Genomic DNA, 18,460 nt, shown 5'->3' on the forward strand with positions numbered 1-18,460 from the left:
CCCACCCTAGATAGTAGTGCCCACTTGCCGTGACATCATGGTTGCCTTCCGACAGGTAGTGGCAGGGCAGGAAGTCACTCGCCTCGGTTCAAGTATGTCAGCGACTCGTCGGTCCAGATAGACGACTTTTAAGGAAGCGCCGCCATCCAGCCTGCTTTTTTTTTTTCGCCACACACGGCCTTCGGCTCGGCAAAAAGCGGACGCTCCTCGTAGCATTCGAGTTCCTTAGGATGGGTTGACGATGGCTTGGCATAAACTGCTGGGCGGTGCGGCCGAGCGGGCGAGCGCCAAGTTGAACGCGGAATATCTGAAGAACCTTGTGCCGGGAGGTGACCAGGTTTCTAATACCGTGGAGCGACCAGTCGCCTCGCCAAAGGTTATCCGTATGAGGAGGATGGGCCACTTGGTCGTAGGTGACACTATTGTGGAGGAAGTCGGCGCTGATAATGGCGAGCAGGTCGTGGCCTCGGTTGAGCCGGTCCGTAGTCGGAAAACTCACTTTAAAGGTATGACTGACACTAGCAGATGTTGTATTTTGTTCTGATTTTTTTTTTTCTCTGAAAAGTAGTCAGATTTTTTTTTTTTTACTTTTCCGGTTAGGCAGCTTTGTATTCAGGTTTTTAATGGTGAGATGAATGCCTTTTTATACTGGAATCATTGTTACAGTTGACTTCAAAACTGGATAGAGTGGCTCCTTTTTGCTGTGTTGTGTTGTAGTCCCTGCCAAAACACAGTCATCCCTCGAATATCACGGTTTCACGACATAACGTCTCTGGGAGAATTTTTTTTTTGGGTGATTCATTTTTTGTGTAAGTTCATAACAATGTGAAACTCCATGCTGAACCCGCAAATGGAAGCTACTCCCCTGTTGTCAGTTTGCGACTAGAACTCAGCACTGAAGTAAAAAATAAAAATGAATACATTTTCTAAAGTTCATGAAAATGTGAAAATTCACACTCTAATTCGCAAGCAGAAGCCCCTCCCATGCCCTCCCCTACTAGAACTCAGCACCAAAGTAAAATAATAAATAAATACAATTTTGAAAAGTTCATAAAAATGTGAAAATCCATGCTGAAATTCACAAGCAGAAGCCACTCCCCTGTCGTCAGCTTGCTACTCAGCAATAAATGAAGAAAAAAAAAATATATTTTTATATATATATATATATATATATATATATATATATATATATATATATATATATATATATATATATATATATATATATATATATATATATATATATATATATATATATATATATATATATATATATATATATATATATACACCGTATTTTCACGACTATATGGCGCATCGTATTTTTAGCCGCAGTGTCAATAACGAGTGCTATTTCTGTATTTTACACACGCAAAGGACACTGTTTTTATAGACGCAGCCAGGCATGGCAAAACATTACTGTAGATGAAAATCCAGGCTTTTTACTACTGACCAACCAGCTCAATTTAAAACATCATTGTTTTACTCCTCAGGTGCTTAACAAGCACACATCTTAAGGTATTCTTGACTGTTCTCACTGCTCACTGTTAAGAAACTCAAAGGATTAAGTAAGGCCTTTTCACACTAGCGTAAACTTAGTGTGAAAAGTGTCCGGTGGCTATGCGGCACAAAAGTGACAACCTGCTTGTCAGCATGACCAAATTTGGAAATGCTGATGTAGGAGCCAGCACTTCTGGCCGCTAGCATATAGCATAGCATTTCTTAGGTGAGTACGTACTATAGTCACCAACGTAAAGGGATTTTGAGATGATGGCGTCTTTTTTTTATTAGACACGTTTGAAAAAACAACTTTCTATTTGTGGATTTTCCCCCTATGAGTTGTCATAGCTTGAGATATGGAAATTAAAAAGTTTTAAGCAATTGATAAAGGCATCATCATTGTCATCTGCCAAAAGAAAACTCCAATTTTAGCTGAAGACCTTTTTCTTGCTCTACTTATTTTGTTGCATCTTTTTCAGTAGATCTCTATTGTGGCAAAAGATTGTATTGCATTATATGAGTATGAATAAACTGGCAAAGGTGCTTAGTATACACTCTTTATGTTTAGTTTTGATTGGGATGGATGAACTTGAAAATTGCAAAGCCTCCTTTTTGAGGAGGGTTTAAAATACTGGTAATGGGAACATATTTGAATAGTTTCCAAGTCAGTACAGGGGTTCTTATCATATATCTGTTAAAGAATATTTTGAGCAACTATCCTGTCATAAGTTGTGTTAAAAGTGATTCATTGAAATAATGTCATTACTTATGTTAAATGCCAATATCCAATAAGACGAGTGAAAAGATACAAGTTCAAATGTATATTAAATTTCCTGATTTTCCCCCTTTTTAAATCAATTACTGTCATTTTTTAATCATTTTTTCTGTGTTTTTAGTTCAAAAATCATTTTATAAGATCTAAAAATATATTTAAAAAAAAGCTAAAATAAACAGTTTTAGATCTATAAAAAAACTGAATATTCAGGGATTTTAATAGTTCTTTTAATCCATTTATAAAAAAAAAATCTAAATATTATATCTAAAATGGCAATAAAATGGAGTTGACCCTAAAGCGGCCCGCGAACCAACCCGAGTCTGACACGCTTGGAATAAAGAGACTAGAAAGGTCAACAGAGACAGACCGTTTCTATTACATCTTCATTTGGCGATAAGACATAGGACACAAGGAAGAGGAAGTGTCAGCCCAGATATCCGCCGCTTGCTCATCCTGATGATGACATACTCGACTTCGACCTGCCAAATCCAGCCGCAGTCATGTCTGACGGGACTATTCCTGTCGACTGCATTTAGCCAAGCACGCTTCATCTTCACCTTCTGCAAACTGTGACCTGGCCCGTATGAAATGGCTTTAACCTTTTTGTTTTACAAGCATTTAGAATGATAATAAACCATTGCAGGCAGCTGCAGTAGTATTTTTGGCCTGTAACTTTCCAAGTTAAAAGTGAATTTTGACTAAGCACTTACTTGGTTATGTTAACAAGCTAACCTGCTAACCAAAGGTTCGCAGACCGCTTTGACGTCAACTTGATTTCACTTGGACCATTTTAGATGTAATATTTAGATTTTTTTTCTAAGAACTGGATTAAAAGCCGTGAATATTCAGTTTTTTTATAGATCTAAAACAATGTTTATTTGAGCTTTTTTAAAATATATTTTTAGATTTTACAAAATTATTTTTAAACTAAAAACACAGAAAAAAATGATTAAAAAATGACAATTATTGATTGAAAAGAGGGAAAATCAGGAAATTTAATATAAATCTATACTCTTTATTTTAATTTGATCCTAAAACAGAAAGGTGGCACTCACGATTTACTTTCCCGGGCCAAACAAAATGATGCACGGGTCCAGATTTGGCCCCCGGGCCACCACTTTACTACAAGTAAATTATGACACCGAACCTAATTGTTTTAATCAACCCAGTTTTTTATAGGCACTTATAAAAAACGAATGCACTTGAATTAGCATTGTTTTTTGTTTGTTACTTTTTAACTCCTGTTATTGACAAGGCTGAAATTACTTCAATATTTATGAACATATTCACACTCACTCAGGAATTTGAAACCATATTTTTACATGGCATTTTTTGTGTGTTTCTCCCCACAGGAAACATCCCCCGATTGCGAAAAACCTCCTTTTTACAGAATGCTCGCCGTGACCGGGACCGCAAGGGTGAGTTATATTTAACAAAAAAAAACAAAACAAAAATGAACGAGACACTACTGGTAATGTTTTGTGTTCATACCAAAGAATACTTTGCCTTGTTGTGATCTAAACGCCACTCCCTTTCTGCCAAACTGGCTTAGCCTGAGTTGGCTTTTTAAGTTAGTTTTACTTTCCAGATGTCATTTGTCTTACATTGTGAACACATTATGCTGTCATTAAATGTATAGTTAAGTTTTAAAGGGGACAATGTTTTGGTAACGCCATTTAATTAATAGGTCGTACAGAAGTATGCTTTTCTTTTGTGACGGTTTAAACCTTTTTGTCGGCAATCCCATGCTAAACACCACCTGCATTGTGTTCTCTTAATGTGTCAAAGTGGTGGCCCGGGGGCCAAATTTGGCCCGACGCCTCATTTTGTTTGTAGTAGATTTGTCTAGATTTGAATTGTATGTCCTCTGCTGCTTGGGCACCACTAGAGCGGAGGTCGAAGGATCAAATTGCAGCTCAAATCGATTCTTGTTCCCAGTGCTGCCCTTCAGACAGGAAATGCATCCGCCAGCCTATTTGGGATTTGGAATGGAATACTTTCTGCTTTAATTGAGGCTACAATCATACTCATAATAATGCAATCAAAGTCTGCAAATCCCTAAAGGACACACATCTTTGTATGATTATTCTAAGCTTTTGTGAATTTTGACAATAGCTTTGGGTACAATCATACAAATTATCTTAATATTCACCAATCCAAAAGATTATCCAGGGTGGTTATTATTGTTAAGTGTGAGGCACAGGTGTCAAAGTGGCGGCGCAGGGGCCAAATCTGGCCCACCGCATCATTTTGTGCGGCCCGGGAAAGTAAACCATGAGTCCCGACTTTCTGTTTTAGGATCAAATTCAAATGAAGATTATAGATTTATATTAATATAAATAAATATTAGATGTTTATTATATCTCATGATTTTTCCCCTTTTTAAATCAATCATTGCATTTTTTAAATAATTCTTTCTGTGTTTTTAGTTCAAAAATCATTATGTTAAGTCTAAAAATAAATATATAAAAATATTTTTGGTTTTCCACTTTAATATTGAATACAATTTAAGAAAAAAAAATCCATTTTGAAATGAAAAACAAATGATTATTACAGGTTTTTCCTTACTAAGAAAAACACGTTTTATATGTATAAAAAAAACTGAATATTTAGGGATTTTGATCCAGTTCTTATAATCCATTTTAAAAAAATATTCTAAATGATATATCTAAAATGGTCCATTGGTGTAAAGTATAATAAGACCCCCATCAGTTTTGACAATGGTACACAAATACTGAGAATTGAACCGACTATCACATTTTTGTTAGTCTTCAGATTGTTTTAGTCAAATACTTTTAATCTCCATAGCTTCATAATATGACTTCACTATGCTTTGTTGACACCAATTGCTGACATGTCAAGGCTTGGGTGGTATCGTACAGCATCGGTATGTGTTCCTTCCCGACGTTGAAGCGCAATTGGGCCCACCTGCTTTTGAAGGGGGAACCAGGAGTGCGTTTACATGTTTTTTAATGTATTTAATCAAGAAGCCTTATTTTTACTTTCCGCCCGTTTCACCGGAAATCGGCACCTCCGAGCTCTAAATGTTCCCAGAGACGGACCATGTAGTCGGTTCCCTCCTCTGCATTCCTCAAACAAGCGAGCCGAGTTTACACAAAACAGTTCCTCCCGAAGTCTGGCCGCTTTGCTGATAACGGCGCTACTAATGCCATGTCCTGAGTTTCTGGTTCACTCACAAACACGTATGACATTGCCCTTGTTTTGCTCAAGGAGGGAAGTATTTGGCTTCAGTGTTAGTGATGTCTCAATACTGATATGCTGCAAGACGCCATTACTCAGCTTGTTTTAATTGAATAACCAAAAAATACGTCAACTTGATTTCATGTGGGCTGGACCATTTTAGATATATTTAGTTTTGTTTTTTATAAATGAATTAATTATAGATCTAAAACAATGTTTATTTTAGCTTTTTTAATATATTTTTTTAGATTTTACTAAATGGTTTTTTAACTAAAACAATTGATTAAAATAGGACAATTATTGCTTTAAAATGGAGAAAATCAGGAAATTTAATATACATCTCTACTCTTCATTTTAATTTGATCCTAAAACAGAAAGTCGCCACTCATGATTGACTTTCCCGGCCCGCACAAAAAGACGCGGCGGGCCAGATTTGGCCCCTGGGCCACCACTTTGACACACTTGATCTAGTTCTATAAGAAATTAAAACTCTTGAATTTTCATTTCTGATAGCAGACATCATAGATTATGACATGTAAAAATACTTTCAACATAAACTATATTGCCAAAGAACTACTACATTGTCATGCTCATTTAACTTTAATTTTTGCATAACTGACGCTATGTTCTTTTTAGTGTATCAATTTCCAAAAAGTCTTCCTATCACCAACACCATCAAAAACAAAAAAAACAAAAACATTTGAAGTTCCAGGAACTAAATTACACTTTAAATGCCAAACATGTATGTGTCTTAATCCACAAAACTTGGTTTCACTTTGTTCACAATGTTTGCTTAAGCTACTGATAAAAAAAATAAATAAAAAGCTCAGAGCACGTCTACTTTCACAGCTATTACATAAGTTGTCAAAATCATAAGTTCAACTTCTTCACTGAGTTTCTCCATTCATGCACCCCCCACCTTCATTTCAACTAAGAGACCTCGTAAGGCGGGTCTTGAATGGAATGTAGACCCAACAAATTAATTAGGCCAATAAATCAAGCGAGCTGTCACTCAACCGAACCCTCTCAATACCAATTGCAAAAGTATGCAGTGCTTTTTTCGTGTTAGCCTTTGTCGACGAATCATTGCGTTGTGAAAACCCAACAATAAACAATTAAAAAAATGCCTTTCATTATAATATAATATGTGTTGATCCTCCTCCCCTGTAGTTTCTCTCCTTTTAAGATTCATAACTGTGCAGCTCATAAACTGACACTGGAATTAGATTGGAATTTCACTCCTAGAGTGCATATACCGTATGTGTTTGTGTATTGTTGCACCTCCAAAGTGGAACAATGAATGATTGGGTTTAACTTGAGAGGGTCAGGGGGAGTCTTGCTTTGAATGATTTTAGTGCAAGGGTGTCAGACTCGGGTTGGTGCGCGGGCCGCTTTAACGTCAACTTGATTTCACATGATATTTAGATTTTTTTTAATAAATTAATTAAAAGAACTGTATTAAAATCCCAGAATATTTAAAATAATTTTTATCTAAACCAATGTTTATTTGAGCTTTTTATATATATATATATATATATATATATATATATATATATATATATATATATATATATATATATATATATATATATATATATATATATATATATATATATATATATATATATATATATATATATATATATATATATATATATACATACATACATACATACATACATACATACATACATACATACATACATACATACATACATACATACATACATACATACATACATACATACATATATACATATATATATATATATATATATATATATATATATATATATATATATATATATATATATATATATATATATATATATATATATATATATATATATATATATATATATATATATATATATATATATATATATATATATATATATATATATATATATATATATATATATATATATATATATATATATATATATATATATATATATATATATATATATATATATATATATATATATATATATATATATATATATATATATATATATATATATATATATATATATATATATATATATATATATATATATATTTAGATTTTACAAAAGGATTTTTGAACTAAAAACACAGAAAAATGGTTTAAAAAAGGACAATTATTGATCTAAAAGGGGGAAAATCAGGAAATTTTATATACATCTATACTCTTCATTTTAATTTCATATTAAAACAGAAAGTCGGCACTCATGATTTACTTTCCGGGGCCACACAAAAGGATGTGGGGGGCCAGATTTGGCCCCCGGGCCGCCACTTTGACACTATTGAATTAGTGATTTTGTCCATTGCTATCAATTGAAGCCTATGATTTCCATGCTCGACGCAGTAACACATATGTTAGCAAGAACAGAAAAAATAACCGAAAAAATTACAAAAAAATAAATAAAAATTAGAGAGACCCATTACGACATATTTCTCGCTATGTACAGTTGGAAACCCAAAATTAGAACTCGCGTTAAATTCAGAAATGTGATTTCTCACTATTTGCCACCAACGGCAACTATCAAATCAATCCATTATGTAATTTGCGGCAAAAGTATCTCTGGCTTGTTCGTTGAAGGCCACCACCAGGGTGGCACCACAAAGTGACTGCTTGTGTCGATTGTTTATACTCGGCTCTGCCTGGTTTTTGCATAACTTGTATAGTGGAGAGCATGTGACACAGCGAGCGATCGAGAGATGAGAAATCAAGCCAACGGGAGGGGATGCACAAAGACTTTTTGTCTGTCCTAGCTCTTCCCCTCCTCTCATTTCCTTGAATATTTTGTTAAAAAAACATAATGCACTGTTTAACTGCAAAATGACTCAACGTCACGCAGATCTGCTTGGAGATTCTCAAAAAAAAATATCGTCAACACCAGATAAGAATGTCAGATTCATCAATTGTTTTTAATATCATTGGATTTCAGAAAGGTTTCCTGTCAATGTAATACTATTATACTAGTAACATATTTTCAAGACGATAAGGCATACTTAAAAGTCTTAAATTTACCCCAAAATAGACAGGGGGTCTTATAATCCAGTGCGCTTTATATATGGACCAATACTAAAATTGTTATCACGATAAAATAAAATAAATCCGTGGATCAGGTACACCACTTTCTACACTGACTTTATGACTTGAGTTTGTTCCTTTTACTATTCTTGGAACTCAAAATACATCACGTAATTCTCTCACAGGTCAAAAAAAATGGACACCATAGATTCCAGTTGTTCCTAATAAAGAGTCTTGTGGCAGAGCAGGAGTTTGACTTGATTTATAAGGAAGCTGTTATTGATTCCTGCAGTCAAATTACAAGAGGAAATGACTGCAGGCCTGTAAACGACGTCAGTCTGCGTAAGATTTCTGCATCATTTACTGTGTGTGTGTGTGTTTGTTTATGCAACTTTGCCTTGTTAATGGCGCCACAGCTAAGCTAATTGTGGGTTTTAAAAGAGGTTTTTGGTAGAATACGTTAGGTTTCCAGTCTGTTGTAGAGTGTTGTATAAGGGCATTCATAAAATTGTGAATATTTATGATGAATAGCTTATTTTGTGGTAATAAGGAGTGGCTGGTATTGTTCTGGCATTGCCTTGTTTGTTTCGTTTTCCGATGTCATGGCTTTGATAGGATCTAGGAATGTTTTTGTGCAACACTGGGCAATGATCTGCCATTTTTTAAGTGGACAATAAGGGAAAAATGTATGGAATGGTTAGAATTTAAGATACACATTTTATTAGATTAGAATTTTGTTTCATTCCGTATTTGGGAGATTTCTTGGTTACAGTAGCAATAATAATCGGACGTGGGGTTTGTCATTATCATTGACTCAACAAAAGCCTAATTGTCATCATACCCAGAAACTTAGTACGGAATTGGTGGTACTTCTCCATTAGGTGTGTTTTCCTGGTAAAAGACCCAAATAAGTGATCATTTCAGACTTGTACCAGTAGGAGGCAGATGACCGCCCAAACGTCTTTTCATATTACCTCACCCTGAAGTTATTACACAGAAGGGATTGTGTGTTGTGTTAGCGCAAGTTTAGAGTCTTGATGGATGTGGGAAAAAAACTGTCCTTAAGCCTATTTGTGGGACCTATCGTGTCTGCCTGATGGCAGTAACTGGAACAGATTGTGAGCAGGGTGGTATGGGTCCCTGATGATGTTTCTGGCTCTGCTAAGGGAACGAGGACTGGCAATGTCTTCCAGAGAGCAGCCGATAATCAAGACAGGCAAAAGACACACAAGACATTGTAGACCTAGGTAAGAAACTGGAACCCGTATACACATCATGGATAGCGCTAGCATAGATTGTCCTTTGCAATATGTCTCTCCATGCTTTTGCAACATCGCATTTGTGTTAACTTTCAAACAATTTAGAGATAAAGGCTTTTCATCCTGTTTGCAATAGCTGTCAGTTGAAAAGGGTGTGGCAGTGGCCATTGAGCATGAGAAGGACCCATCCTATAAAATGGGCTGATCTGGGTGCAATCTACTTCCTGGTTGCTATTTTTAGACATCTGGAAACTGCTTGGAAAATGTGACCTAAAATCAAGCTTTTCTTAGATGGTTTTTGGAAGACTGGAGTCATATTGTCGAATGTATTTATTTTCCAAAGGCGTAGTCCCACTGCTAATGTTGTGATGGTGCGACCCTCCCATTGTTCCTCTCCCTCCCGCGAGAGTCAGCAATGACGCATCACTTATTGCCGTGGTGCTTGACAGGAAGTAGCTTTTCATAGGCCGGCAGCCTGGGTGGGGGTTATAAGGCGCCGTTCCGCACAGTAGCCGCTCTGACACCGGCAGCATATTGATGACATCATCACCACAGAGTCCGCCTCCTTCTGTTTGCTGTCGAAACAAGCTCGGTCTGTCGCCCTCCCTCTCTCATAGTCTGTGTGAAAGAACCATTCTGGAAAAGGGGAGGAGATTCCCCGTGAGCGAATGGGGTGGGAGCGCGGTCCGGGGGGGGGGGGGGGGGGGGTGCCGTGGTGAGGAGGGGGGGCTGTACTAGCAGGCTAGTACTGGCACATTCACACACAGGAAGAGGAAGATAGAGGAAATATCGCAGTGCGTTGTTGATCTTTTATGCCTTTGCACTGTTCTTGGAGCTTTTTTCATATTTTTCTTTCTTCGAGACGCCACATTTCAGACACTTTCTGGATTTTCATTCCATTTTTGGGGCATGAAGTGAGTCAGTGCATTGGCCCTCTGGTGGATTGCTTCGCTAGACTGGCACCCCCAAAACTTGGTGTCGACATCCAGGGGGAACCTCATCTAATATGCTCATCCGGGGAAGGTGCTTTTGGTGGCTACCCGCAAAGGGCAGCACCAGTTTTGGGATTTGACCAATGGCTTTGGAGACGAGAGGTCAAAGTGAGAGGAAAATTGTGCCTTGCTGGATCATGCCAAACTTTTGAGTCGGCATCGCCATGCTGAGCCTGCAGGATTCGGTCTTCTTTGAGATCAGCATCAAATCTCTGCTCAAGTCTTGGAGCAGCAGCTGTGAGTACCTGCTGTTTACATACTACACTCTTATCCACGCTGCATTGTTGCATTTGGATTCTCGCAATCGCCAACTGCTGGGAGGATTATTAATGGACTGTCAGGATGACTGATTGGATTCAGTCCATAGTTGAGCTTGTGTGGTGCAGGTGGACGCATTCAACCTCATCATTCACTCTCATTGCCTCCTGTGAATCCCGTCTGAATGGGAACGGAGTGAGCGTCGTGTTTAACAATCAGAACAAATGTACAATCCAAGCTAGCAAAAAGTCGTATTATCGTACGGCTATAGAATATTAGCACCATTACATATCATTACCCCCAGATTCTAAATTTGGTGATTTTTTCCAAATCCATTCAAATGTCTTGCCAAATGAAACCAAATAGTGTCAAAGTGGTGGCCCGGGGGCCTAAATCTGGCTTTCTGTTTTAGGATCAAATTAAAATGTAGAGTATAGATGTATATTCCATTTCCAGATTTTTTTCCCCTTTTTAAATCAATAAGTAGATTTTTTCAGTCTATTTTTTAGTTGTTTTTAGTTCAAAATAATGTTGTAAAATCTAAAAATATATAAAAATATTCATGTCAACTAACATAAAAAGACTTTAAATTCAAGCTTCTCATACTCAAATAATATACTGGGCCACTTTTAGTCACTTTCAACTGTTTTAGCTCCCAAATTTACTTTGTTTGCTTCATTTAGCAGCACTCAACACAATCTCAGACCCCTCAAGCAACCCCCAAACCCACTCCTGCCTGCTTTTATAATCCTGTACTCCATTCCCTCCGGGGAAGCTAATGTTTCCCAAGTATCGATCTGTCTCCCCCCGCTTCTATTCCATTATTAGATTCCCCACGCTTACTCCAAGAAATCCAAGAGGCACTCGTTCCTCAATCCAAGCAATGGATTATTATCAACTATTGAAGTGGTGTTGCTTTATTGATATAAGCCACAGGTGTCAAAGTGGTGGCCCAGGGGCCAAATCTGGCCCGCCACATCATTTTGTGTGGCCCGGGAAAGTCAATCATGAGTGCTGACTTTCTGTTTTAGGATCAAATTCAAATGAAGAGGATAGATGTATATTACATTTCCTAATTTCCCCCCGTTTAAATCAATAATTTTCATTTTTAATCATATTTTTGTGTTTTTAGTTCAAAATTAATTTTGTAAAATCTAAAAATCTATTTAAAAAAAGCTAAAATAAACATTGTTTTTGATCTATAAAAAAATGGAATATTCAAGGATTTTGATCAAGTTTTTTTAATCCATTTATATCTATTTTCCAAAAAAAAAAATCTAAATATTGTATCTAAAATTGTCCGGCCCACGTGAAATCCATTGTCTCATCTTTGTGAGCAAAAATGATTCAGTCTTATTCAGCCCATACCTGCAATCATGTAGGATTCTATTTTAACCGATACACATAGTAACCATTCGATGGAGCCTTAAACTCACTAATGACTCATCATTTTTGCGACGTCACTGCAGAGTGCAGTGTCACACAAGTGTCATTAACATGCAACCACAGTATGGTATAGATCAGTGTTTTGCAACCACCGTGACGAGGGAAATTACAGGAGGTTATAAAATGTCATATTTGGAGAGAAAAAAAACCTTAATATTATGGGATGAAGATCAAACTATTGTGAGATTAAAATTGAAATATGACTTCGATTTAATCATAGATTATAGTAGTACAAATCGTGTCTCAATGTAGTACAATTACTGTTACTTTCCAAAAAACAAATCAGGTGTTCAATTTTTTGACTTTTTGAACTAAAAACAGAAAAAAATGATTAACAAATCACAATTATTGATTTAAATTTAATATACATCTATACTCTTCATTTGAATTTGATCCTAAAACAGAAAGTCAGCACTCATGATTGACTGCGGCGGGCCAGATTTGGCCCCCGGGCCGCCACTTGGACACCTGTGATCTACCCTTTTGATTGTTCTTTGCCCCTTTTATTACCACGGAAGTCTTGTTTAATGCATAGTCACGAGTTGATAAAAAAACAAATATTTTTGCAAACATCAGTCACCAAACCAAAGTCAGTCCTGGCTTATCTCTTATTTAGTTGCAACTTGCTACAGTGTGAGCATGTCTGGACACAAACACATACATTTGGCACTGCCACGCCACATAAACATTAGCAGCGGGTCTTTTGTCTATTTTTATTTTTTATTTTTTTTTTAAAAAGGACTCTGCATTCCAGCCGTATGTGTGATTGTTCTGTTGTTGCTGGTTGTCCTGACAGTGGAAGTGAGCAGGCCGCCGGGAGGTTTTTTTTTTTCTCCCCCCTTTTCTAATTTCAATGGTGACAAGGTGACAAGGTGGAGTCGCTAAAAAGTTGTGTAATCGGGTTTCCTAAGTAAAAAACAGGGCGCGTGTACAGTGTATGCCTTAAGCAAGTTTGAAAAAAGAAAAAAAACACATTTCATGTTAACCAGTAGCTTGCCAGGTGACAGTTTCTATAATGTTGATTTTATAAATTCTTCCATATATTTTTAGATTCTACAAAATGATTTTTGATGTAAAAACAAAAAATTGATTAAAAAAATGACAATTATTGATTTAAAAAGGGGGAAAATCAGGAAATTTAATATACATCTATGCTTTTCATTTAATTTGATCCTAAAACAGAAAGTCATCACTCATAATTTATTTTCCCGGGCCTCACAAAATGATGCGGCGGACCAGATTTGGCCCCCGGGCCGCTAGTTTGACACCAGTGATCTAAAATGTTTGGGGTAAAAACAGTTTCATTTCATGGCCCATTTTACTAGATGAGGTAAAAAAATATATATTAAATGTGTCAAATACAAACAATTTCATTAACAAATACATTAAATACTCTATAGGCACAATTTGAAAAATGTACCCAGGATGAGCATTTTTCCCAGTTGGAGGTCATGCCTTAAAAAGAATAAAAGTTTGGAATGCCACATATGATCGGCATGTCCCAAAGAGGGCAGCTAACTCGTGATGAGAGGGGGGCATCGACATGCTTTTCTTGGGTTTCTTCTTCTTCTTTGTTGTTGTTGTTGACAAGTGTAGAACTGGTGCATTTGTTTCTAGTTGGCCTCAGGCAGAAGAAAGATTAGGATATCCACAGCTCTGATTGGTTATTAGGGAAGAGGGTGGCTGTGTGACATCATGGCAGCACAGTAAACAATAACGGAGATGGCTTGAAAGGCTCTCTGTGCTGTTGGCCATCATGACCACAGTCAACTAAGACACCATAGTACCACACAGTGTGCTCATCATACCAAGAAAAATACAAATAAAATGGGATTATTATAGAAAATGTGGACAAGATGTTCTTTTGTGAGATGTTTTTAAGGTTGTTTATGAGTGAACTAGTATGTCACCACTTGGTTTTCATTTGAGAGTTTCGCCATCTGACTGTCATCTCTTGACATGTGTAGTTGAAAATTGCATTATTAGTGGTTAACTTGACAAAATATGGCTTTCTTTGGTATTAACTACTGCTGTCTGTGTTTGTTTAATTGAATATTATATTGACAAAAATAGGACCTCATAGCCGAGTAGGCATAAAAAAAAATGGACCCCCGAAGAACTAAAAAAAGCAAAAAATTTAACATACAAACCCGTGGGAAATTATACAAAAACCTCTAAAACATTCTGATAAAAATATGGAAAAATTGTGGTTTTAAAGAATATTGACAAAATAAACAAAAATTGGCCAGAATGGAAGAAATTCAGCAAAAATTTAAAAGAAAAAGTCCTAAAAGAAAATTTAAAAATTGCAAAAAATAGACAAAATAAACAAAAGTGGGCCGAAATAGCAGAAATTCAACAAAAAAATGTCAAAGAAAAAATCGCTAGAACAAAATTTGGAAAAAATACTATTTTGTGTAAAATTTAAAAAAAATGCCTTATAACTGGGCCATTGATGACAAAAACATTATTATGAGAAAGTTATAAAAAGCAAATACATCCACATTACCCAACTTTTGAAATGCCAAGTAACGGCCATAAGAATTGTCAAGCTCCCCACGTTTGTCGGGGAATATTTTAACCACTGAGTTTCTTTCTCTTGGACAAAACTGCCAGAAAAGAGAAAAGCAGCTTTTTACTTGCCAGGGGAAGTACAAGCTTACTCCTTGTTGTTGCCTTCCGCTCACATTGTGTTGTCCAAATGGCGAGTTGTGCCACCACTGTCACATAACTCTTTCACAAACCATTCAATGTTATGACCGCGCGACAATGTGTTGGTTTGGTAAGGGTCCCTCCACTCTTTTGAATAGTAAATCCTTATTATTGCTCTACTTGGTTGGGTCAAGTTGCATGTGGGCCTTTGTTAAGAGTTTCATTACAATGTTATCGCGTATGAATTTGTTTCCCATGTGTCAAAGTGGCGGCCCGGGAAAGTCAATCATGAGTGCCAACTTTGTTTTAGAATCAAATTCAAATGAAGAGTATAGATGTATATTAAATTTCCTGATTTTTTTCCCCCTTTTTAAATTAATAATTGTCATTTTTTAATCCAAGACAGTGTTGGAATAGTAACGCTAACTACTAGTTAGCTACTATTTACCTAGCTGTGTCTATAAAAACGTTGCGTCCTTTGTGTGTGTGAAATACAGAAATAGCACTCGTTACTGACACTGCGGCTAAAAATACGATGCACCGTATAGCTGTGAAAATACGGTATTTGAAAATATCAAGCTTTATTTTGGTGCACTTTGCTGCTAAACTAGTTAAAAAGCAACACAAAACCTGAAACTTATCTTAACTTACTGTGAAATATGACTTCTTTTAAACTTTTGGCTGCTCTTGTTTTATTTTTTTTTACTGATTTTATACATGAGAATCTGCCGTGTCCTTTGACGACCCTTAACCTCAGTCTTTTTCCCCGCAGCTTCAGCGCCGGTCAGCAGCAACAGCGTGAGTAGACGGCGCGCCCCAGCCTCGGCCACGTCCCCCCCGTGGGAAAAACACAACCTCGCGACCATGTCCGTCATAACCATCGACCCCGAGCTCAAGCCGGGGGAGTTCGTCATCAAGAGCCTGTTCGCCGAGTTTGCCGTGCTGGCCGAGAAGAAGATCGAGATGGTGATGGCCGAGCCGCTGGTGAGTGTCCCGTTTTGATCCGGCACCCCTGATGCTTCAATATACGGTCATAACTATGAAATATCGATTACATAAATTCCTTGCTATGACCGTCATAGACACTACAGCACAAGTGTCAAAGTTGTTTGTTTATTATTTTAGCTTTTTTAAATATTTTAAAATTTTACAAAATGATTTTTAAACTAAAACAAAGAAAATATGGATTAAAAAATGCTATTATCGATTTAAAAGGGCGAAGATCAGGAATTATAATATACATCTATATTCTTCATTTTGATTTGATCCTAAAACACAAAATCGGCACTCATTATTGACTTTCCCAGGCCACACAAAATGATGCGGCGGGCCACATTTGGCCCCCGGGCCGCCACTTTAACACTAATATATATGATCTATACAATTGAGCACACTTCTCAAACATCTGTTACCCGATTGGCTGCCTTTGACGGCGATATATATCTAATCCTACACTGCCAATTGCACCGAAAGATAAACATTCAATGCCAGTCTTCCCAGTTCAAATGAATGGGATGTCCATCTCCATCACTGCTAACCAATTTAAAAAACTAAAAAAAATAAAATAAAAAATGTTATAATTGACCCTAAACTACAAATAATGAATGATATTACTTGTATTTATTTATTTAATTTGTATTTTTATGTGTTCCAGGAGAAACCTCTGTCCCGGTCGCTTCAGAGAGGAGAGGATGCACAATTTGACCAGGTTAGTGCGGCAGTGCGTCACTTGGCTAGCTAGCCGCCTCCCCTCCTGCCAAGTCCATCCTGCGCTTGTGCGCACTATTTCAAGCCCCCCCCCCCCCCCCCCCCCCCCACCTCCGAATGGCGGCCAATCAATGCCCCATTCAGCGGCCCGTCGCCCGTACAATGGGCCCCGCCGCAGAGCTTTGTTCACAGCAACACAAGGCTGATGAGGGGAATATATACGGCTTGGAAGCGCTGTGTCATCCCTCGCCGCTAAAATGCTGGCTGGCCACAGTGCATATTTGGCCGCTTGTGCCATTTTAGGTCGGATTTTCTGAGTTTGTTTGGCGCATGTATCAAAGTGGCGGCCCGGGGGCCAAATCTGGCCCGCCGCATCATTTTGTGTGGCCCGGGAAAGTCAATAATGAGTGCTGACTTTCTGTTTTAGGATCAAATTAAGGTTATAGATGTATATTAAATTTCCTGATTTTCCCCCTTTTAAATCTGTCATTGTTATTTTTTAATAACTTTTTTCAGTTTTTAGTTCAAAAATCATTTTGTAAAATCTAAAAATATGGAAAAAAGCTAAAACAAACATGGTTTTAGATTTATAAAAAACAGAATAGACATTTTTTAAAAACATTTTATTCAATATTAAAGTGGATAACCAAAAATATTTTTAGATATTTAATTTTTCAATTTTTCACAAAATGCTTTTTGACCATGATTTACTTTCCCGGGCCACACAAAATGATGCAGCGGGCCAAATTTGGCCCCCGGGCTGCCACTTTGACACCAGTTACTTAGATCATAATTTTGATTTCAGGAAAATGTCGCATGATTTTTTTTTGACAGTTTTATGAGAGTCACATTTTATTAAACGGAATGTTTCTGCTGATAAAAAAAACTGAAATATGTCAATGCCTTGAGAAAGGAATGAAAACATTTGAAGAATGTACTGTACTGTGAGTTTGACACTAAGGCTCATGATTGGATGTAATCTGGAGGTCTCTATTAGGGACTAAATATCGCAAATTGCAGGTTTTTTAATGAGTGAATGTGAGTATCCTGTTCATGTTGGCTTTTTTTCACCCTGTTGTTGTTGTTGTTATTTGTTTTCTTCAGTTAATAAGCTCTATGAGCTCCATAGCCGAACACTGTTTGCCCTCCCTGTTGCGTACGCTGTTCGACTGGTACCGCCGTCAGAGTGGTACCGAAGACGAGTCTTACGAGTACAGGCCTCGTTCCAGCACAAAATCCAAAGGGTAAGAACCAACTGTTTTGATCATATATATATATATATGTATATATTTTTAATATTTCTATCTGGTAACTTTTTTTTTTGCCATCCCTTCAGAGATGAACAGCATCGGGATAAAGACTACCTTGTAGAGAGGAGGGATTTAGCCATAGATTTTATGTTTTGCCTTGTGTCCGTGGAAGTTCTCAAACGGGTAAGCATTCTTGCTGTATTGATTGACTGGTTTATGGGATGTATGGCTTTAAAACATGTTTTTTTTCACCGGAATAACGTTGCCAAAACATGAAAGTGAGTCGGTGCAAACAAATAGCTTGTTTTAGTCAACATTAAAAGTATGTTTAAGCGCTATGTGACCATACCTTGACATACGAGCTTGATCTGTTCCAGGACTGAGCTCGTTTGTCAAGCTTC

The 18,460-nt window shown here is 36.9% G+C and overlaps 1 protein-coding gene across 4 annotated transcripts in view; it reads left to right on the forward strand.

Moving 5' to 3' along the window:
- The window catches only part of fryl (furry homolog, like), a 60,075-nt gene continuing 41,615 nt past the window's right edge, over positions 1-18,460 (forward strand). For 2 of the 4 annotated variants that reach the window (XM_077717952.1, XM_077717954.1), the window contains exons 1-6: positions 1-506; positions 3,628-3,693; positions 15,875-16,086; positions 16,757-16,810; positions 17,914-18,053; positions 18,146-18,242. In XM_077717952.1, coding sequence (XP_077574078.1) covers positions 242-506; positions 3,628-3,693; positions 15,875-16,086; positions 16,757-16,810; positions 17,914-18,053; positions 18,146-18,242 — 834 coding nt within the window. In that variant the 5' untranslated portion in view covers positions 1-241. Of the gene's footprint in view, positions 507-3,627; positions 3,694-10,516; positions 10,984-15,874; positions 16,087-16,756; positions 16,811-17,913; positions 18,054-18,145; positions 18,243-18,460 lie in introns of those variants that run through there. The other 2 variants (XM_077717953.1, XM_077717955.1) reach the window with 2 other exon arrangements.

This window comes from Stigmatopora nigra, chromosome 5, assembly GCF_051989575.1.
Source record: "Stigmatopora nigra isolate UIUO_SnigA chromosome 5, RoL_Snig_1.1, whole genome shotgun sequence".
Taxonomy (NCBI): domain Eukaryota; kingdom Metazoa; phylum Chordata; class Actinopteri; order Syngnathiformes; family Syngnathidae; genus Stigmatopora; species Stigmatopora nigra.